The 23,939-nt window shown below is 45.8% G+C and overlaps 1 protein-coding gene across 3 annotated transcripts in view; it reads left to right on the plus strand.

The window, feature by feature from the left end:
* RUFY1 (RUN and FYVE domain containing 1) overlaps nt 1-18,808 on the plus strand; it is a 594,809-nt gene extending 576,001 nt beyond the window's left edge. For all 3 annotated transcript variants that reach the window (XM_078653337.1, XM_078653336.1, XM_078653338.1), the window contains one exon: nt 17,054-18,808. In XM_078653337.1, coding sequence (XP_078509463.1) covers nt 17,054-17,197 — 144 coding nt within the window. In that variant the 3' untranslated portion in view covers nt 17,198-18,808. The remainder of the gene's footprint in view (nt 1-17,053) is intronic.
* Nucleotides 18,809-23,939: the final 5,131 nt, after the last annotated feature.

Below are 23,939 nucleotides of genomic sequence, written 5' to 3' on the forward strand. Positions count from 1 at the left end.
CCTTGCACTTCCCTCCGCTCTTGCCACTGGCCTGACATGTTTGGCAAGTTCTACAAAAGGTACCAACGTGCTTCTTCATCTGGGGCCAGTAGAAGTGGGTGACAAGCCTTTGGAAGGTCTTGTCTTGCCCCAGATGTCCTGCGAGAGGCACGTCATGAGCCTGACCCATTAGGAAGTTCCTGAAGCGTGCGGGTACCACCAGCACTCGGGCTGCACCGGGTTCAGCAAACTTAGGCTCACTATACAACAACTCATCTTCCCAGTAAAGGAAATGATTTTTGGATGCTCCACCTGCTGCCTGGTCTGCAGCCTGTTGCCGCATGCCAATGAGGGAAGTGCACTCTTTCTGCGCCTTGCAGAATTCCTCCCTGGAGGGCCCACCTTCGTGCTGACAATGGGTCAGCTCAGGCAGGTCGCCAAGTTCGGCCAACTGTTCCTCTGTAGGTTCCAGGGCACCACCCTCAGGTTCAGCTTATTCCTGGACCGTTGGAACGGCTGGGGCTGGTTTCCCGCACCCCCTACCTCTTCCTCTCTTGGCAGGTCTCTGGGCCACTGTTTCAGGCTCCAGTTCTGCTGAATCACCCTTACTGGCTGCCATAGCACGCGTGGTCACTCAGATCTACGCAGGCAAACCCAACATCTCCAGATGAGTTCGGTGCTCCACATCCTTCCATGGAGAACGCTCCAGGTCATTACCTAGCAGACAGTCTACAGGCAAGGCATCACTGACAACAACTTCCAAGAGACCAGAGACCCCTCCCCATTCAAAGGGAACACGCGCCACTTTGCAGAGGCGCACTGAGCTGTCAGCTGCCACTACAGGGCGGAGTACATCAGGAATGACCTGCTCTTCAGACACCCACTGACACCTCACGAATGTCACACTGGCTCCTGTGTCTCACAGAGCCTCTAACTCTCTCCCATTGATGATCACTTTCTGCCCGTATTTCTTAGTGTTAGGGGGCAGTAAGGTTTCCTGGACCATCTCTTGGTCTCCTAAAGAGACAAGGGTCATAACTGCTGCTCCCTCCTCCTCACTAGAAAAAAAATCCCCTCCCAAAGCTACACTTGCTAACCCTGGGGCTGGAGCACCAGTGGGTGCTGGAGGTTTCTTGGGACATCTAGGAGCAAAGTCGCCCACCTCATTGTAGTGATAGCAGGTAGGGGGACCCCTGTTGTCCCTGTTGTCTCTATTGTCCCGCCTGCTCCTAGGGGGCCATGGCTGTCTAGGTCTGGGGGGTTGGGATTCCTTTCCCTGGGAACTATTTTGGGGCCCTTGTGAGAACTCCTTTTGGTTACCCTTGTCCCCACCACTCTTCTGCTGGGGACCCTACCCACCTTTGGCTGTGGTACCCACAATTCCTCTGTGGACCCTGGTACTGGTCCATTGGTCCGGCTCCTTAGCAAGCTCAATGGGGTCTGTCAGCTTGCTGACTAAAAGATGCTGGCGCAGCTCTGGAACACAAAGACTACTCAAGTGCTCCCAACTAATTAAATGCAACAACCCCTTATAATCAGTTACTTTGCTGCCCTTCATCCAACCTTCCAGTGCGCGTGAGTACAAATTAACACACTCCATCCAAGTCTCAGACTCTCTCTTCTTAGAGTTCCTAAACTGCAGTCTGTACGGCTCTGGAGTAAGTCCATACCTCAGACATAAGGCCTCCTTCATATTGGGGTAGGTCATGGTACCTGCTAACTCTAAGGGCTCTAGAGCACTCCTCCCAGAAACCTCAAAATGTTTCCACAGGCCCGCCCCCCAATGCTGTTCAGGCACACCATTCATTCTCAATGCAATCTCATAAGAAAAAAACAGGCATAAATATCCTCACTCCTATGGTAATTCTGTACCACATCCTTGGGAATTTATACTTTACCCATCTGCACTGGCTGTGCGCTGCCACCATTTGAACTGGAATCCACCTGCTTGGCCTTGATATCCAGTTCTCTCATGCTCACTTCAGAGCCAAAAGCAATTTATTCTCCTCCAGGGCACGGGCATTTTTGCTCTCCTCTGCCGCCCTTTCTTTTTCTACCTCCAATTGTTTCATTTTCATTCTCAAGATTTCAATTTCATGATCTCTCACTTTTTGATTTTCTTCTAATTCTTCTGGGGTCAGACCCCGGCCGGAGTGGTTGCTGCCAGCCCTTGAATCTGATCTGCTCACAGGCAATTCATGGGGCTGAAACCCCCCCTTTCCACTTGCACCATTTCATTCCTGGGCCTCCCAATAGGCCTTCAAGATGCTCTGTAGGTCCTCCTTCCTGAGGCTGTTCTTTATGGGGCACTCAAACTGGCTGCAGAATTGTTTAAGCTGTGCAACTTTGTAGGAATACAAATCCTCAATACAAAATTCCAATTCTGCCTCTTCCACACTGGGTGCCTTTCCATTCACAGACATGATGCTTTGAAGAGTTAATCAAAAATAGAACCAACCAAAAAAACCAGTAGTATGGGGTGGCGTAGTGGTCTGCACTCACTAGTGGTGTACAACAATCACTGTGGGTCTAGTACAAATACAAGTTCAAATCCCACCGCTGACCAACAATGTTAGAACTGGGGGTCTCTAGTTGGCAGAGATAGGTACCACTGTCCAAATAGGGACCCTTGCTTCTAGTCGGGGTAAGGAGCAAACACTCTTACATAACCTCTGCTCACCCCCTGGGTAGCTTGGCACGAGCAGTCAAGGCTTATCGAAGGCAATGTGTAAAGTATTTGTACCAACACTCACAGTAACACAGTAAAAACACCACAAACTGACTCCACAACAGTTTAGAAAAATAAAGGTATTTCAATCTAAACTACACAAGACCAAAACGACAAAAATCCAACATACACAGTTCAAGATTATGGTTTCAAAAGAGTTCGTAAAGTTGAGATAAAATAATCCACAGTTGTGTGAAAAGTTCACAGTTGCGTCACGTTTAGCCAACAGTACCTTTAAATGCAACAAAGTTCCAAAACAGAAACTGGTGCGGTGGAAAACAAGCGATGCGTCACTCCTGAGACCCTGGGGGAGGCGATGCGACAGCCCCGCTGGATGTAGCGGGCGTGATGCGGTGACTCCGGTCTGTATGGGGAAGGATGCGATACCTTGTATGGATTCCGGTGCGGAGGTTCCGTAGTAAAAGAAGATTGCAATGGCACGATGCGGTGATCTTTGGAGTTGCGACGATCTCCGGGGCGACGATGCGCGGACCAGCGGTGACCTTCCTCTCGCAGCTCCTCGATGCGATGGCTCTGCGACGACACTCGCAGCGACGTGATGCGGTCCGCAAGCAAGCGGTGCGACGATCTCACCCAGCGACGACAGGCTCTGCGACGACACTCACAGCGATGGTAATCTTACCGCACCAGTCTGGTGCGTCCCGCAAACGAAGAATGAGACGACTCCGGCAGCGGCAACAGGCACTGCGGCGATCTCGGCCTTCGTAGCGGCGGGAATTTCCTCGCACTATCAGGGATGCGCTTTGCAAGCGAGCGATGCGACAAAACTTGCAGAAAGTCTTTAAAAGCTTGGTTTCCAGCTTCCCAACACAGGTACAACTTCCAGAGGCACCACAACTGGCCCAAGCACTTTAGGAAGGACAGAACTCTCTCAGCAGAGTTCAGGGAAGCTGGGGGTGAAGTCATTTTGTTCCTGGGACTTCTTAACAGGGAGCCAGCTCTTCTCAGGCCCTTGGAACGTCCTTCAAGCAAGGGGACACAGTACCAAAAGCAAAGTCCTTCCCCTCTCCTTGGCAGCAAAGCAACAGCAGGTCAGTCCAGCAGAGCAACGGCAGGACAGTCTTCCTTCTTCATTTTCAGCTTTCTCCTTGGCAGGGGTTCCTTCTTGATTCCAGGATGATCTAATTTTCTGTAGTCAGGGGTCCTGTACTTATACCCCTAAAAGTCTTTGATCCCTTTGTGCAGGAGGGCTTTGAGCCCGATCTGAACCAGTTCTGGGTGTTCCTTGAGCACTTTGTTTTCCTGGCCTCTCCTTTCCTTTCAGGGAGAAGGGCAGGGTCGTCAGCCGCCCAGCAGGAGGTGGAGCCTGCATTGTGGAAGGTAGGCACAGCCCTATTCAGGCCCAGGTGCTACCCCCTCCCACCACTCTAGATGCAGATGGATCGCCCACTCAGACTCTGGGAGCCACCCAGCCCCTGTCACTCACAAACCAGACAGTCAATTCACAAACAGACCAAGGCACACAGAAAGGGCAGACAAGAGAACAGCAACTTTCTAAAAGTGCTGTTCTCAAACACAGGATTTAAAAACAACCTTTCCTAAAAGATGTGTTATTAAATTCTGAGTTCAGGGATACCAGACTTGTATGTCCTATCTTGCTCCTATGGGAAGATATGCTGGTTGCCGCTGTAGCCAGCATCCCCCATAATAGCCTATGGGGGCAAGATAGCCTTACAATAGTGAAAAACGAAAATGGCTGTAATTCACTACCAGAGCATGTCACCTGCACAAGTACATGCTCTACCTTTCACATACACTGCACCCTGCCCAAGGGGGTACCTTGGGCCTTCCATAGGGGGACCAATGTGTACAGAAAGGGAAGAATTAGGCCCGGCCAGTGGGGACACTGACCAGGAGGACATGGCAGTTCACAGACTGCACACAGGCCCTGCGGTGGCAGGCCTGAGACACCATTTTAGGGCTACTCATGTGGGTGGCACAATCAGTGCTGCAGGCCCACTAGTAGCATTTGATATCACCAGCCCTGGCACACTCAGTGCACTTTACTAGGGACTTCTTGGTGACACAAATATGCCAATCATGGATAACCAATCATAATAACAATTTACATAGGGACCGCTTGCACTTTGACACTGAACAGCAGTGGCAAAGTGCCCAAAGCATCTAACCCAGCAAAAACGAAATCCAGCACAGCATCAAAAATACAGGAGGTAGAGGCAAAAAGATAGTGGGAAACCACGCCAAAGATGCCAGGTTTAACACAGGCCATGTGTATATATTGTATACCACTTTACAAAGGACTTATAATTAAATACAGGTGCCAGTTAGGTGTAAGCCAATTTACCATGTTTGGGGGAGTAAGGACAAGCACTTTAGCACTGGTTAGCAGTGGTAACATGCAGAGAGCCCTACAGCCAACAAAAATGAATTCAGCAAAAGTAGGAGGGGTGAAGGCAAAGGTTTGAGGGTGACGGGTGACCCTACAAAGAGGCCAGGTCCAGCAACTTGTATCTCAAGAAACAAGAAGCTTGATCATAATACAAAATCCTAAAGTGCGTCAAAAATAAAAAATTCCTACCATCGCTGGATCAGTGAGATGGCCTATTCCAAAATCCTGATTCCTGCAAAACATAGTCGATTTCCTCCATAAGGTCCCTGTCTCTGAAGGGGTGTGTAGTCTACCTTTTTCTAGATGACTGGGAGGGATGCATCAAGAAGGCTCAGATATGATCATAATGAAAGTAACTTTTTCAAGCTTAGGTTTAGCTACCACTATGAATACATCAACTTGACAACAACCAAGAGCAGCTAAGCATGCACTGGAAGCAGAGAAATGTAAGTTAATACAAGGTAATCATCATAACTCCCAGTCACCGCCCCCCACCCAGAAATGAAGCTGGCCTTGCAATTATGGTGGTTAGGTTAAAGAACAGTAGTGTATTCAAAGGTCAACCCCTTTTGCTTGCCAAACCGCAACTTTACTTAACAAAAGACACTTGTCTATAAGGATGTCAAAGGTCAATGGTTCAAGAGAGATGTTGCTCAGTATCAAACTTCTCAAACTCAAAAGGAGTCAGATGGGCTCTTCAAGCCTTCTTTTCCACAAGGAAAGACTCTCAAGTCATGATTGGTACAGACTATGACACAACCATGAATTTCATTCCGAAGGAGGGAGGAACATCATAGCGCATGCTGTTGCAGTAGGCTTAGAAGATACGGATCATAAAGCCCAATGTGCAATTAAATCTAGTATTTCAGAGATTGGGTGCTTCCCAGGGGGATATGTGTCCAGTAGACCAGAACTCTAACTACCCCCAGTTTGTAAGCTGATGGTGTTGCCCAGAAGCGAGAGAAGTAGCTTTCACAATGATCTGGACTGAATGTATATTCCCACCCATTCCTCTGGTACCAAGACTGTTGTTCAAAATAAGAGCACTGCAAGCCGATTTTCTTGGTGCCATTATGGCGCATCAACTTTGGTATTCAGAGTTGTAGAACATGTCCATCCAAACTCTCACCCTGTTCAAAGCAGACTTGCATCTACTTTCCACTAATATTTTACCACAGACCTCCATAACTTCAGTTGATTGCCTTCAGTAAATTGTCTCCAGATTGGGAGTTAAATACTCTGTTAACCGCATTAATGAAACCGCCTTTCATGGAACAATGCATTTGCATCCTTTTTTTTTCTTATTAAGCTTTTTATTGCACAAAATAAAACATAGCGATATCAATTCACATTTAGTACACTGTTACATGCGATAGTTTCCGGCACAGAGGGTGATTATGTACATTATGATCAAAACATAGAACTCATAAATCCGCCACCCCTCCCCTCTGCATTTGCATCCTTGGTCGCAATAACATTGACTAGAAGGGAGAGTTGTTAGTAACAAGCTTCCAGGTTAGTTTTGGCGTATAATGATATATCTATATATATATATATATATATATATATCACTGCTTCCTGTTTCACCTCGTCCGTGAACTCTCGTGTGGGTGCTTCTCGCGGGTGGTGCGCCCGCATCTATTGCTGCTCCACTCTTCACGCTACTCTGTGTATATTGCTGCTCCACTCTACACGCTACTCTCGATGGTGTCACACCATCGAGAAAGGCGACTGCCGAAACGCGTCTGGTTACCGTGAGTCTACAATAAAATCGTTTCTGGACTCGCCCCCGAGAGTGCTTTTCTTTGTGCCGTGGAGTAGCGTGAAGAGTGGAGCAGCAATATATATATAACCTTGTGTATTTTGAAGTACTTTCCCCTGCTACTTTGTTTGGATGACACGTGAAAGAAATACCTTAAAGACTGTCCCTTTAATTGGAAGGAATGGACTGAAGTCCCTTTTCACTGTCCTTAGAGTTACGTTGATTTAAAACCTAACAAACCCACGGACAAGTAGCTATCGGCATCTGATGAAAAGTTGTTGAACTTGAAACGCGTTATGCCTGTTTTGCTCCAAATAAAAAGAACTTCTTTCAAGCTCTGCTGGTGTGGTTCGTGCAGCGTGATGGATTGCGCACGTCTTTGGTGGATCTATATATATATATATATATATATATATATATATATATATATATATATATTCTTCAGAAAAACTCCACCAATTATGGAAAGATGCAGGACACTCGTAGTTCAGTGGTATAAGATTTATTCCGCAGATGAAAAAGTAACGACGCGTTTCGCCAATACGGCTTGATCACGCTCGTCTGCATGTAAACACAGCCATTTTTTTATACATCCAACACCCTAGTGCATAGTTACCAACTTGGAAAATAAGCAGCCATTTTGGAATGGTAAAATGTTGATGGAAAACATATGCTAACCCGTCCGGGTCGCAATTCCTGACATTGATATATTTCAAAAACATGTAACATGAATTATGTACATATTAAATACAAAAATATATTAGTTGCTGTCAAAAGAGTTACGTATGATCAAATCACATAATTTGAACTCCCACAATGTTTTCGACATATCAGAATCTAGTAAATGCATAATTATATCATCATTACACATGTACTCCCAGATATCTTCCTCGGGAGAAAATAAATTACCAGCGTGAGTGATAGTATTTCATTCGCTGCTCAATAATCTTCCGCGCCATTGGTTAAACGTTGTCCTAGCTACATGCCGTCAACAGTCGTAATGATCGACTATGTGAGAAAAAATGCATACAACTCTGCCCCAGTGGGCTATAAACCTCCCAAGTGTTCAAAGTCACGTGAAATCATATAAACCCCAGTGGGTTTCAAAAAATAATATTGCATTAATAGATTCTTCCAATAGAGTCCAATATCTTCTGCTAGCCCAAGTTGTGTGAAATCTAAAAACAATACAAAGATTGTGTTAAAATCAAGAAGACTACGGATACATTATTACAATAGATTAACTCTAATCTGAATGTGCACATATATTCATTCATATAAATGTACGGCCAGTTCTTCACTCATATTAAATCCTTTCGGAGTAAGACACTCGAAATCCACAATATATTTTGATTCTAGTTTCCTAAGTGACAACTCGCGATTGCCTCCTCGGATCCCCAAATCAACGCTGTCAATAACCACTAACTGCACCAATTTCTCATCCTGCATGTGTTCTGAGAAGAAATGTCGCGCTATAGGGTATTGTCTGTTGTTGTTGCGTATTGCGCGAAGGTGCTCCAGTACTCTCTTTTTGGCCTCATGTTTGGTACTTCCCACATACCATTTATTGCATGGGCAGATGAGCACATATACACTATAGGGTGTGTTGCATGTTAGATATTTGCGTATTGTGAAGGTCTTACTAGTAGTGGGCACAAGAAGAGTCTGGCAATCATGACTAAATTTACATGCTTTACAGCGTCTGCAGCATTTAAAGCCAACATCCTGATTAGTTGTACTCGCTGATGTAACATAATTTCTACTTAGTTCATCTCTTAATGATCTACCTTTCCGGAAGGTTATTTGTGGGTTGTCACTCAAATATTTCTTGAGATGTATGTCAGTATGCAACACATGCCAATGTTTCTCAAATATTTTACGCACCTCACGTGCTTGACCTGAAAAAGTAGTGATAAATCTTACTTGGTTTACATCATCCGATGTAACTCTCGGAATCAATAATTCGTCTCTGGTTTTCAGTGCTACTCTTTCCTTGGCAGTGTTGATCATATTAGGACTATACCCCCTATTCTGGAATCTCAGACACATTTTCTTCTCTTCATCACGAAATGCACTCTCGGTACTGCAATTCCGTTTGGCGCGGAGTAGCTCGCCATACGGAATGCTGTAAACCAAGCTACGGGGATGGCAACTGTTCGCATTTAAGATGCTGTTACCAGCAGTTTTTTTGCGAAACAGCTTGGTGACCAGCTGTTTGTTCTCAACCTCAACAAGAACATCGAGAAACTCAAGCTTTACATTACTGATATGTTCAGTAAATGCAAGATTCAAATTGTTGACATTTAGTTTCTGTATAAAAAGCTTCACAGATGTCTCATCACCGTTCCAAATAAAGAAAATGTCATCTATGTACCGCAGCCACAGGGCCACGTTGTCAAAGTCTGCCATCTCACTGACAACCTGCTCCTCCCACCAGCCCATGAATAGATTCGCATAGCTGGGGGCGAAGCAGGTTCCCATGGCTGTGCCCTGTGACTGACGGTACAAGATGTTGTCAAAGAAAAAAAAATTGTTTCTAAGACAAAAGTCAATCATAGATATGATCATTTTCGAGTGTTGCAAGTACGAGACAGAACGTGTCCTTAGAAAATGTTCAATGGCTTTCAGTCCCTGCTCATGAAAAATACTCGTATAAAGGCTTGTCACATCTAGTGTGACTAGAATAAAGTGATCTTCCCAATGAATTCCATTTATGGCAGTCAAAAAATGGGTAGTATCTTTAATGTACGATGGGAGAGCGACCACATACGGTCTAAGGTAGTGGTCGATGTATTTTGATGTATGTTCCAATAGTGACCCAATTGAAGATACAATTGGACGGCCTGGTGGAACTAGGGGGTCTTTGTGAAGTTTGGGTAATAAGTATAACATGGGGGTTCTAGGGTGGGCACAATATAGATATTGAAATTCCTCAGGTTCAATTAATCCCACATCTTTCCATTCCAACAACAGATCCCTGAATGTTAGGTTAGATTTCAACAGATCTTCCTGGTTAGTTTTGCAGTAACACCTCACATCATTAAGTTGTCGTAGCCCCTCATTAATGTACTGAGTTTTGTTAAGCACTACAACGTTTCCACCCTTGTCACTTTGTCTAATGACAATACTCCCATCACATTTCAATTCATCAATGGCCAATAATTGGCTAGTGGTAAGATTTTTCTTTCTGCCCGGTATTTTTTGGTAACGTAATTTGGTCAAATCATGCAAAACACCTCTTTCGAATACATCGATGGCATCACGAAAGAGGTGTTTTGCATGATTTGACCAAATTACGTTACCAAAAAATACCGGGCAGAAAGAAAAATCTTACCACTAGCCAATTATTGGCCATTGATGAATTGAAATGTGATGGGAGTATTGTCATTAGACAAAGTGACAAGGGTGGAAACGTTGTAGTGCTTAACAAAACTCAGTACATTAATGAGGGGCTACGACAACTTAATGATGTGAGGTGTTACTGCAAAACTAACCAGGAAGATCTGTTGAAATCTAACCTAACATTCAGGGATCTGTTGTTGGAATGGAAAGATGTGGGATTAATTGAACCTGAGGAATTTCAATATCTATATTGTGCCCACCCTAGAACCCCCATGTTATACTTATTACCCAAACTTCACAAAGACCCCCTAGTTCCACCAGGCCGTCCAATTGTATCTTCAATTGGGTCACTATTGGAACATACATCAAAATACATCGACCACTACCTTAGACCGTATGTGGTCGCTCTCCCATCGTACATTAAAGATACTACCCATTTTTTGACTGCCATAAATGGAATTCATTGGGAAGATCACTTTATTCTAGTCACACTAGATGTGACAAGCCTTTATACGAGTATTTTTCATGAGCAGGGACTGAAAGCCATTGAACATTTTCTAAGGACACGTTCTGTCTCGTACTTGCAACACTCGAAAATGATCATATCTATGATTGACTTTTGTCTTAGAAACAATTTTTTTTTCTTTGACAACATCTTGTACCGTCAGTCACAGGGCACAGCCATGGGAACCTGCTTCGCCCCCAGCTATGCGAATCTATTCATGGGCTGGTGGGAGGAGCAGGTTGTCAGTGAGATGGCAGACTTTGACAACGTGGCCCTGTGGCTGCGGTACATAGATGACATTTTCTTTATTTGGAACGGTGATGAGACATCTGTGAAGCTTTTTATACAGAAACTAAATGTCAACAATTTGAATCTTGCATTTACTGAACATATCAGTAATGTAAAGCTTGAGTTTCTCGATGTTCTTGTTGAGGTTGAGAACAAACAGCTGGTCACCAAGCTGTTTCGCAAAAAAACTGCTGGTAACAGCATCTTAAATGCGAACAGTTGCCATCCCCGTAGCTTGGTTTACAGCATTCCGTATGGCGAGCTACTCCGCGCCAAACGGAATTGCAGTACCGAGAGTGCATTTCGTGATGAAGAGAAGAAAATGTGTCTGAGATTCCAGAATAGGGGGTATAGTCCTAATATGATCAACACTGCCAAGGAAAGAGTAGCACTGAAAACCAGAGACGAATTATTGATTCCGAGAGTTACATCGGATGATGTAAACCAAGTAAGATTTATCACTACTTTTTCAGGTCAAGCACGTGAGGTGCGTAAAATATTTGAGAAACATTGGCATGTGTTGCATACTGACATACATCTCAAGAAATATTTGAGTGACAACCCACAAATAACCTTCCGGAAAGGTAGATCATTAAGAGATGAACTAAGTAGAAATTATGTTACATCAGCGAGTACAACTAATCAGGATGTTGGCTTTAAATGCTGCAGACGCTGTAAAGCATGTAAATTTAGTCATGATTGCCAGACTCTTCTTGTGCCCACTACTAGTAAGACCTTCACAATACGCAAATATCTAACATGCAACACACCCTATAGTGTATATGTGCTCATCTGCCCATGCAATAAATGGTATGTGGGAAGTACCAAACATGAGGCCAAAAAGAGAGTACTGGAGCACCTTCGCGCAATACGCAACAACAACAGACAATACCCTATAGCGCGACATTTCTTCTCAGAACACATGCAGGATGAGAAATTGGTGCAGTTAGTGGTTATTGACAGCGTTGATTTGGGGATCCGAGGAGGCAATCGCGAGTTGTCACTTAGGAAACTAGAATCAAAATATATTGTGGATTTCGAGTGTCTTACTCCGAAAGGATTTAATATGAGTGAAGAACTGGCCGTACATTTATATGAATGAATATATGTGCACATTCAGATTAGAGTTAATCTATTGTAATAATGTATCCGTAGTCTTCTTGATTTTAACACAATCTTTGTATTGTTTTTAGATTTCACACAACTTGGGCTAGCAGAAGATATTGGACTCTATTGGAAGAATCTATTAATGCAATATTATTTTTTGAAACCCACTGGGGTTTATATGATTTCACGTGACTTTGAACACTTGGGAGGTTTATAGCCCACTGGGGCAGAGTTGTATGCATTTTTTCTCACATAGTCGATCATTACGACTGTTGACGGCATGTAGCTAGGACAACGTTTAACCAATGGCGCGGAAGATTATTGAGCAGCGAATGAAATACTATCACTCACGCTGGTAATTTATTTTCTCCCGAGGAAGATATCTGGGAGTACATGTGTAATGATGATATAATTATGCATTTACTAGATTCTGATATGTCGAAAACATTGTGGGAGTTCAAATTATGTGATTTGATCATACGTAACTCTTTTGACAGCAACTAATATATTTTTGTATTTAATATGTACATAATTCATGTTACATGTTTTTGAAATATATCAATGTCAGGAATTGCGACCCGGACGGGTTAGCATATGTTTTCCATCAACATTTTACCATTCCAAAATGGCTGCTTATTTTCCAAGTTGGTAACTATGCACTAGGGTGTTGGATGTATAAAAAAATGGCTGTGTTTACATGCAGACGAGCGTGATCAAGCCGTATTGGCGAAACGCGTCGTTACTTTTTCATCTGCGGAATAAATCTTATACCACTGAACTACGAGTGTCCTGCATCTTTCCATAATTGGTGGAGTTTTTCTGAAGAATTTAATGTGGCTGGCTGGTAGCTTCATGCAGGACCGCCCGTGACAGCTGACCCCTTCTACCAGCAATAGTGGAGTTCATATATATATATATATATATATATATATATATATATATATATATATATATACATATATATATAATTACGTTGGTCTTCTCTTAGCCTCTGAGGGTGTGGAAAATGGAAGGGAACTGCCATCAACACATAGGGTAGCACTTTCTATGTCTGTGCATTGGCATGTCAGAAGGAAGGATTGCAACTGCTACCAGAGCCCCACTCAGTAGCGGCCGGGACAGGTAAGCATGGTGTAGTGGGGTGTGGCAGGGGAGGGAGTCGACAGACGCCGAAATAGGTGTTATTTATTTAATTATACCTATTCTGACGTCTGTTAACTTTCCCCACCACACCGCGCTTACCTGTGCCAGCCACCACTGGCCCCACTATCTCACTTAGTTGCGCTGCGAGCTATTACAAAGTTTCTAGATCCAGTCTGGAACAGTTTAAAGGGTGAGGAATCTCCGAGTAGAGATAGTTACTAAAGGTATGTAACTTGTTGTTCATAACATTTCGTCTGAGTTAGTAAAAAAATTAAAATAATACTAATAATAGTAAAACTGTGAAACGGTAGTCGGCCCTAACAAAGGAAGGAGGGAATGTTTTATAGGCATTTCATAATAAAGAAAATGTCAGGCACTGGATGCCAATAGTAGATGTATGATTTTGTGGTTTAAAAACGAATTGCTCAGTGCATACTAATTTTGTGTAGTGGCCCTTCAAAACATCATACTGTTCCTGCAGAAATAAGATATTGTGCTGGTGATAGAAAATGCCTAGGCGCAGACCTACTAACATTTTGTGTTGTGTCTGCGCCACTTTTTTGGAGGAGCCATGACGCAAAATGTTAGTAGAGATTTACAAAGTCACGCACCGGCTGATTTGCGGTACCTTTGTTGGCTTTGTATTTTTAAAAAAGCAACACAAGGCAGCACATATCGCCTCTGGCTTGTGTTACTTTGCTTCGGGCAGCGCTCCATGGATGGAGCATGGGCCTTCCCATGCATCCACCTATGTTATTGGATTACTTTATTCGATATATTACATATCATAAAAGTACATACATTCTAAACATAAAAACACGCATAAAATAGTATGTCCAATTCACAAATATAAGAACAATAAAAGACGTTAAAAAAATCTATATACAATTTTATTTTATTTTTTTAAACCTGATAACAGGAAGTAAAGTGCAAGATAATGATGTACATATGGACTTTCTATACAGGCAAATTCACAGCTTTGTTTGAGTTTATCGACCTAGTGCGTATCAGCCAAGCACTTGATAAGTATTTTGCAACCCCACATACAATAAGCAGAGATGTTGTGTCTGAAGAGGGGATGTGTAGGGCGACCCTATAGTCACCAACTCCCAACTCCCTGCATACTGGTTTTAACCATCCACCTATGGATTTTGATGCAATCCCTGATCTACTAGGTCGGTAAACTTGGGATTGCACCAGTATGGTGCGCATCCCTGACAGGGAGAAATACCTTTACTTCTCCTTGTTACTTGCTTTTTCTATTTGTGATGCATTCCACATCACACATGGAAAAAGAAAAATGCCTTTAAGGATTGTTTTTGTGCAGAAAGTATCCCTCCCTGTACAAAAGCAAATGTACTCGTAACACAGGCACCCTTGCAGCAAAGCTCAACGATGCCTCTGTTGGTGCAAGGCAGCCTCAAGTGCCCCATATCTTAGTAGATATGGTTGGGGCCGGACTGGGAACCAAAACCAGCCCTGGCAAAGTGCTCGGCCGGCCCCCATGGGGGTTGGGGTGCGGCCGAGCTGTTTGACAGGGCAGTTTTTATTACAGGGGGTGATATTGCAGCTATGCTGCAAAAACTGCCCGCTACAGCCAGTCCGGACATGTATATGGTGCATTTCTACTCTCTCTGTTTCACGCAACGCAGCACAGTAACTTTGTGTGAAGTTTTAGTTAATATGCCCACGAGTGTCACATATCCATCCAAGGCATGGAAAGTTCCTCCCTTTTATGCTTAACCTGTCAGGTCTTTTTCTCACAGCCATTATTGGCGCCAAAGGTTTTCACCAAGTTCAGCTGAGTTTTACCATTGTTGATGACTGGGCCCTTTAGCCTGCAGAACTCAGCAAATGTATCTAATTATTTCTGTGGGCCTCTTGGTGGCTTAGAGACCAAGAAGATATCATCTGTGAGTTAAAGAGTAACACTCTTGGTACCACTTGGTTCATATACAGACAAAACCGCAAGGAACCAATGAACTTTCGCGGACATCTTTATTGACAGGGAAGGGCTTGATTGTTTTCCCAGATGGATCCCAGCGGACCATAGCGGAAATTCCTTATTTACCTCTGAACAGCGCAGTCTCCGGCGAGGTCTGCCTTGCAAGACCCCAAGTAAGGAAAGACACTGACAAAACGGTCACTGGCAAAGAGAGGATATCTATGTTGAAATAGCATGGGACTTTACAAGAAAGGCTCCCGCATATGAACGTTACAGAGCTCATGGAAAAGCATCTGGTACTTGTGTCCCTGCTGCGGAGGATAACAGACATGGGATCCAGTTCACTTACAAAAAGCTTTGTACTAAACACGTCCTATAAACCCAAACGTTTTGGGAAGATTTATTAGAGAAAAATATCATGTTCACCAGAAAACACTTGCCAGGCATGACGAACAATCTGCCAGACACTGACAACCTCGACAAGGTACCATGGAACAAATCTTAACGCCATGGGTAGCTCTCCAGAGGCATCTGCCTTCCTCAGCACGGGTAACGTCCCGGCACTTTACTAGCAAGGCTTGGTAACTAAATATACAGACTATGGAAACACTTTGTATTTCCCTGATCAAAGACTTTAGTGTGAACCTTTCGACCCACCCTGGTAATCCACAGATTAGTGACCAAATCGAGGCACAGTATTTGGAAATGTTCTTGACTGCACTAGGGAGGCAGGCAAATAAATAGGTATCTACATCTCCTGGCTTTGGCGTAGGGGCCGACACTATTTCATAATCCAGTGTATTCGATCGCAACAGAACAGTTGCTGAATTACTATAGTTTGACCACGTGGATATCACAGAATATGGTCGCAAGATACTCCAAACTCAAAGCACAGGGCAGTTTCAACTTTAAGCCGATGTCCCATAAAATCGAAAGTTTCTGCATGAGAGACTTGAGTCACTTAGACATCATGGTCTGCCACACCTGGTCCCATCAACTCTGCGATTTCTCGGAGTACACATATGAACGGGTCTAGATGGAGACTACAATTTAGATGACACCTTTTTGTATGATGCACAAGCAAGAATATATCCCAGTTATTATATCTTAACCTTTATTGATTTTTCAGATCAAAAGTAGACCTCCAAGTTGGCATCACAAAGAAGGCAACATACATCCTGCTACCACATTTTTGTCTACTAACACTATATTAAATAGTTCATCAAACAAAAAATATAGATGTGACCTGTCTCACATTCTTCACCATCTTCCCTCTGTCATCTACCTTCAGATGGCCTTGAGCATTGTTCTGTTGTGCATTTCTTTGACTATACTTCTTCACCACCGACAGGATTACACAAGTACTAAAATGCCCTTGAGATGTATTACTCACACCAAGTACCACTCTCGGGCCAAAAAGCCACGTCCAGCTATTCATTTATATATTGTATTCAAGGGAAGCTGCGGAGGACACTTTACACAGCCGGGTCTGTCACCTTTTTATTTTGTTCCCCATCCAGAGTATTAAAGGGGCCTAAAGTGTAATGTAAACCGATGTTTCAACCTTCCAAAGCGTACATTATTTGCTCACGTGCCATTAAATCCTATGCTGCCCATGACCCCAGTTAACCAGAGAGAGGCCAAGGTCAACTGAGCAGCCAAGTTTTGCAGAGTGATGCTAACTGGCGAACATGTCCTCATTTAAATAAAGAGCTTGGTTTGATTTTAGTTCTAAATTAAATTGTTAGAAAAATCATTATAGGAGGGTGTATGCGAAAGTGTGTTTTGAGACACCTCTATTAATGCAGCCACTATAACTCAACTTCATATGTTCACTTCGAAATTGAAGCATTTCATTTTTTCCTCTTTACAATCTTTTACAGCATCATTGCAGAAACTGCGGTGACATCTTTTGCAACAGCTGTTCAAGCAATGAACTGTCCCTTCCATCCTACCCCAAACCTGTGCGGGTCTGTGACGTGTGCCACAATCTCCTCCTTCAAAGATGCTCGTCTAACTCTTCGTAGCTCTGCGGATGCGCTGGAGCCCGAAGAAAGCCAAGGACCTTTATGAAGCCAACACTGTTGCTGCCTTCCTTCACCAGTAAGGAGCTTATTGTCATGTTGTCGTCTTTTGAAGCCATGGCTAAGCAGCTGTGAGTTCATGCACAGAAGATGCACTCCTTAAGGGTGGTGTACCTGCATGTCCCAGAGGGTGGAAGGCGAAGCATGACCTCTGTCCCTTCTCTCCAGGGGAATCATTCTTATGAGCAGGGCCCTTGGGGTTGCCACCCTTTGGATAGACACCCCTTGCATTAAGTTCAGCGAAGGGTTATATAAAACTGAAGATTATTCCACATTAAAAAAACGTCAAGCAACTTTGACAATAAGGGTTGTCCAATTTTAATTTCTGCCTTTTAAAGTAATGTTCAAACTGAAAAAATATCGTTCACTGATCTCCGCTAGTAGCCATATTGGACTACGTTTTGATGATGCACTACAGTGGTACCTTCTCGGAAAATGAAAATCATATTCGCCTAGAAAAGGCAAAACATTATAAAGGCTTTTCTTGTACTTCAAAGTTGCTTGAGCATTTTTTGAATTGTAAAGTTCAGGTTTATTTACACGTCTATCGGAACAGCACACCTATATTTGAGAGTCTGGTAGCTACCTTTCAGACAAGTCAAACAAATGAGGGCCCTGCCTCTTCCGCTACTGAAATTGATTTTAAAGGAAGAGAAGCCTAATTCACTTTCCTTAATGTACAGACCAACAGCTGTTTGGGTGTGAGAGGGTATTCTTTTTTTACGCTAAAAGAAAGGTTTTCCATATATGGGTCAATTTTCCAATAAACACGGAAAAGAGAAGGACTACACCAGAAAGCTTGTTACAATACTGCTAATATTTGAAATCTAGAACTTGTGGTTAATTGTATATATCCTCAAGACCCCATTTATGAGCCTATATGCATTCCTCTGAAATACTCTTGAGGTAACAGGTAGAGTCACCCCTCTGGCCGCCTCTGCAAGGTGCATCCAAGTGTGATAATGTGTTGCCATTTTGTACATCAACGATTGCAGTCATTTTTCTATAGTAGGTGGATAGTACTTCATGGGCCCATCTTTAACTTTTGCATATTTTGGTAATGGTTCTCCTTTTGGGGGAAACAACACTTTTACATTAAAATACTAACACTTTTGGAAATTATGACATTTTGATTGCAACATTTTTTTAAACTGCTAACTGGAATAATAGACTGAAAATTCATTGTTTTTCTAAATAGCCAATGTTAAGAGGATGTTTTTATAAGTACTTGCAATGCACAACTAAATTTCACAATGCAGCATATCATGCGTTTTCTGTATTTTCCTAGGTATCCATTGACATCTCACATTTATTTTTAATATATCTACGCTGGGGATTTGTAATTTTATATTAACTTTGAAAAGCTAAGTGAAATCTGCTAGCTTCCTAAAAAAAATCCTTTAAATGAAAATGTGTTACTGAATATGTATCAGTAAAATGATGTGCCTTTATAATACAACAAAAGTAAATTGTAACTTTGGGTCGTTGATGAAATGTGTATTGCTGCAATCTCTTGCTTCACAGCATAATAAAAGTGACATCTTTATTTTCAAATCGTTTGTCTCAAACAGTATTTTCTTTGGGGGATTTGCTTGATTATAGGTCAGCTACAATGAATGTGGCACATGGTGAGCGATCTACATTTGTTACGGGTGGCACAGGAGCATTTAAAAGACGACGTCGCTTCTCAGTCAAAATCATTTTATTGTTTCAGTTAATTAAAACCCTAACAAATAATTTTACAGTTAATAAGTACTTAAACAGGATATGTCCATGTTATATACGTCACCACTGTGTGTATTTATCAGTTTTTAAAGACTGCCCCACCCAGTAGTGACAGCGGGAATGCTATGCATATTGTAGATACATCTTAAGTTACTCCATGTAAACGAGTGTGATTCAAACCCGGAAACCATATATTTTTTAACAAATGGGTGTTAACGTTTCTCTCTGTAAAATGCATCACATAAAATCACTTTTGCAATCAACCTTCTAATGTATCCGGGGTTGCTAAAATGGTGTGGCCTTTTTCTGGTTTGGGGAATGCTATACTTTGTGGCATAAATACAACAAATGAACAACAAGACTAATTGATGACACCGCTAGCTTCAAACGGAGAGTTTACTTCAAAGCCCGAGAACTGCTCCTTGGGGACGTCCTCCATGCCTGTGATGTCAGGTCCTTTATTTTCATATGACTGAGATGCCAGAATTCTGAGCTCCCTCAACATTTTCACAATTATTTTGTGCCTTTTTAGGTCAGCATTGTCATTCCATTGGATACACTTCATGTTACGTCTTAAGACCTGCGGATCACACACTGTGCAGCCTGAAATATTAGAGGAAACAGAGAGGCCATTCCGCTTCCTCTTTACGACCTGCACTGTGCCTCAGAAGAGCTGGCTCATAAGGAGGATTGGGCCTGGGGTGGAGAATACGGTTTTAGGGCGTTGGGCTGAGTTTTTAGGTCGAGGCCTCGTCCACACTGATGTAAACAGTGGTGGGCGGAGCCGAAGATTTAATGATGTCTAGTATGGGGGCTTGAACCCGCCCCTCTTCTCCATTGGCTGACCTCGTAAATGCTGGCCAGCCATTGGAGGAGAGGGGCGTCACTCGGTTCTAGCCCCGGCTTGAGCAGATTCGGGGGCGTGTTTTTTTGCAGTTTTTAATCAGTGATGTCAATCATCACTCAACTGCTAAAAACACGCCCCCGAATCGCAAAACGGCGGTGCGTTTCTCCGAGGCATTTCTGCTTTGCCTCGGAGAAACGTAGTGCTGTTTCCGGATCTGCTCCCCTCCCTTCCCTTCTGCTTTCAGGAGCTGCTCGACTCCGCTCGCCTCCCCCCCTTCCCTCTGCCCTCCTCCGTCACGCTCTCGCCTCCCCCCCTCCCTCTGCCGCAGCTCTTCTCCGTCGCGCTCTCGACTCTGCTCTGCCGCTCCCCCGGGCGCCCACCCCTCCCTCCCTCTCCAGCGGCCATGGCGGGGGCAGAGCCGGGCGCGCTGGTCTCTTTAATGTTAGGGGCACCGGCTACTTTCACCTTAATCTTAGTCCGAGGGCTTGCCTGCGCGCTTGGTCGGCAGGGACCCTTAACCTACTTTGAGCTCAGGGAGAAGGTCTCGGACCCCGCACAGCATCCTGCACGGTGCTCACGCGTTTTTGGCATCCCGATGTGGCCTCGGTCCACGCCGGGTGTTGTGCAGCTGGAGGGGCAGATGACACCGAGCTTTGCAGGCGGACACCCCGAAATGGGTCGAGGCTTGGTGAGGGTGCATGGGAGAGAAAAAAAAAAAGTATTATGGTTGCGCATTTCTTATGTCACCGCTCTGCGCTGTAAATACCGTCATATACTTGCGTCGCCGTAGTGTCACTCTCTTTTCACTCGTGCACCTTGTACACACTTGGGTCATTGAAATTTTGTATTCACAATTGCAGTGCTGATATTTAACTGTAATTCTCCCCTGTCCTATTCCTTAAATATGTTCAATTAAATTGATGCTTTTAGCACTGAAAATGAATGCATAGAGTCTCCTTGTGCCTCCCTGGATAATGTTTTCATATCCTTAATATTTGTCCTTTCATCATACCAGTTGGGATATTGTTTAATATATATAGCCTATTACCCCAATCCCGACCTGTTGATGGGTTTTCACTCCTGTTGTTTCGAAAGAAGTAAATACCGTCATAGCGCCAGAGCGTTTCACAGTAGCTGCTGTTTTTCGATCGGCATTGGGGATAAATCATTAACGGGGTCAGGTACCCCCAGGTGGCAGCGTACTCGGTACTGAACCCCCTTCACCCCCCTCCCCGTTTGCATGCCATTAGTTAGAGCAATGCTGAGCATAAAGAGGGTATTAATTTGATTTAAAAGCCTTGTTTACGGTTTGCTCACACCTGGTTTGTCAAAAGATGTAGCAAGGCTTAGTTTGAGGCGAATTTATATAGCGCTGACAGTACCCAAAGGTGTCAGAACACTTTTCACAGGAATCGGTGCACTACACAAGGGCTTTGTTTTCATAAGTTACATAAACAAGGTAAATGGCATTTCAGGCGGCACACTAGCTAAGCCCAATCTTAGCTCAAGTGTCGGCCGCCCTAATGTACATCGCCCAGGGTCGCCTGCCGGAATTCGGGGGCAGAGGCGACAGTGCCGTTGTCAGAAGTAAACCGGGCCACCACTGTATCGCTTGCTGTCTCGTGCACTCCCACCACTGTATCGCTTACTGTCTTGCCCTATCTGAAAGAGACACGTTAGTATTAGATTCCTTACCTTAGAATATCCCCAGGCGTCAGACTGGATCCGGAAACTTTTGCGTAGCAGTACCCTTGCGCGTCAGTAGGCGTCGTCTGCGGCTCCGCGTCCGTCGTCGGCGTCGTGGGCGCCGTGATGACGTCGTCGGAGTACTTAGACGCCGCCTCCGCGTGCTGACGTCAGTTCTTCTTTTTTCCGCGCCAGCAAGCGCAGATCTGGAAGAAGCAGTAACCCTAGTCAATTTTTGACTAACTTTTTGATCGTTTTTTGATCATTTCTCGAAGCCTTTCGACTCCGATTGGTGCCGTAGGGATGCCCGGCTTTAAGCACTGCGAGGATTGCGACCGCACGATGTCGGTCACGGATCCTCACCACCTGTGTTTAACTTGTCTAGGCGTCGATCACGACGACAAGGCCTGCTCCGACTGCTGGGCCCTCTCTTCGAAAGCCAGGCGGGAGCGGTCCCGCAGGCGACTCGAACTCCGGCAGTCGGTCCCGCGCCGCGAGAGGTCTCGGTCCCACGGGAGGTCGAGGGACAGGTCGCGGGCTCGGAGCCACCACAGCTCCGAGAGTAGGCCGCACTCCTCCGGGTCGAAGTCGTCGTCAGGTAAGAAGCACAAGAAGTCCAAGAGGCGTCATCGCTCTGCGGACTCCCCCCGACGCTCGCGCGATGCGGCCGGGGGTTCGGGTGACACCGCCCACGCCGCTCCGTCGGAGTCGCGGGCGCCGCGTTCAGCTCCACACCCTCCGGTCCCTGGGCTCAACGCGACGCCGGAGGAGATCGGGCGCTTCCTCATGGCCATGAGGAAACTCTCCCCAACGGGCTCCGCGGCGCCTTCGGGCCCAGCGGACCCGTCTGGGGCCTCTAGCGGGTCGGGGGTTTCGGCCCCGACGCCGTCAGGTGCTTCGGCCCCGACGCCGCCAACGCCTTCGGGCCCGGCGCCGCAGGTTCCCGCTATCCCGCCGCCGCCGGTGCCTTGGGGCCCGGCGCCTTCGGGCCCGGCGCCGCAGGGTACAGTGGCCCCGGCGCCGCCGGCGCCTCGGGCCCAGCGCCGCGGGACGCCGCTAGACCTTCTTCGGGATCTGGAACGTCGCCGGTGGACCTTTCGACCTCCCCGGCGTCGGACCATCAGGTGTCGCCTCCGGCGCCGTCCTCGGGCGGCGCAGTCCCCGATGCCCCCTTCATTCCTGTTCCGACGTCGGAACGGCCCCGATGGGCGCCGCTCCAGACGTCGTTTGGGGAGTTTCACTTCTATGAGCAGGCCCCATTAGTTGAGAACCCTGAGTTTCAGGAGATGGGTGATGAAGGGGATTGGGAGGGGTCTGAGGACCCTCTGACCCGAGAGTGTCAGTCTCATGAGGACTGGGCAGGAGACCTTGGGGAGGCCAGTGGCCTGGACACCTCTCCAGACACTGGTTTTGTCTCCCCTCCTACCCTGGCTTCGGAGGAGGGGGCAACCTACAGTGTGGTGTTGATGAGGGCTGCCAAGGCCTCGGGCCTTGAGCACCCCGTCGCAGCCGTGAGGGCTAATCTCCTCACTGAGGTCCTTAAACCGCAGTCAAGCTCGGCCGAGCCTCTGCTGCCCTTTAATGAGGCCTTGACCAACGTTCTTCTGGGCACTTGGTCCAAGCCCGCTACGGGTTCGCCCGTAGATAGGAACGTGGCCAGACGCCACCGCCCAGCACCGGGTGACCCATGTTTCCTGTCCACCCACCCTACCCCCGAGAGCCTGGTCATCCAGACCTCCAATTCCCAGACCGCATTCACGTCGGCACCGCCGGACAGGGAATCCAAGAGGTACGAGCAGTACGACAAAAAGATCTTCTCGTCCCTTAGTCTGGGAATGCGGTCTTCCAACACCGCATGCCTCTTGGGCCGCTACACCCACTCTCTGGGATACGGTTGCGGAAGGGCTGCCAGAGTGTCCGTTGGAGGTACGGGCCAAACTCGGCCAAGCCCTTGTGGAGGGCCGGGATGCAGCCAAATATTCTATACGGTGTGGGCTGGATACCACCGACTCACTAGGTAGAGCGATGGCAACGACGGTGGCGGTCAGATGTCACGCCTGGTTGAGGTCCGCCAACTTTTCGGCCGATGTCCAGAACACCTTGATGGACATGCCGTTTGATGGCCATCGCCTCTTTGGCGACAAGGCAGACCATGCGCTTGAGCGCTTTAAGGACTCCAGGGCTACGGCCAAGTCCTTGGGCCTCCATCCCGGCCTTCCATTCCGGCCCTCCCTGCGCCAGCAACCTGCTGCCTTTCATTCCTTTCGTGGCCACGGAAGGGGTGTACACACATGTACTGCCACCCACGCTCCGCAGGGTAATACCCAACGCGGTAGCTGCCGTGGGAACGGCCGTCCCGGCGGTCGGGGAAAACGGCGAGGTCAGTCCACACCTTCCCCCGCAGCATCCGCCTCAAAACCCTCCTAG

This window comes from Lissotriton helveticus, chromosome 7, assembly GCF_964261635.1.
Source record: "Lissotriton helveticus chromosome 7, aLisHel1.1, whole genome shotgun sequence".
Lineage (NCBI taxonomy): Eukaryota > Metazoa > Chordata > Amphibia > Caudata > Salamandridae > Lissotriton > Lissotriton helveticus.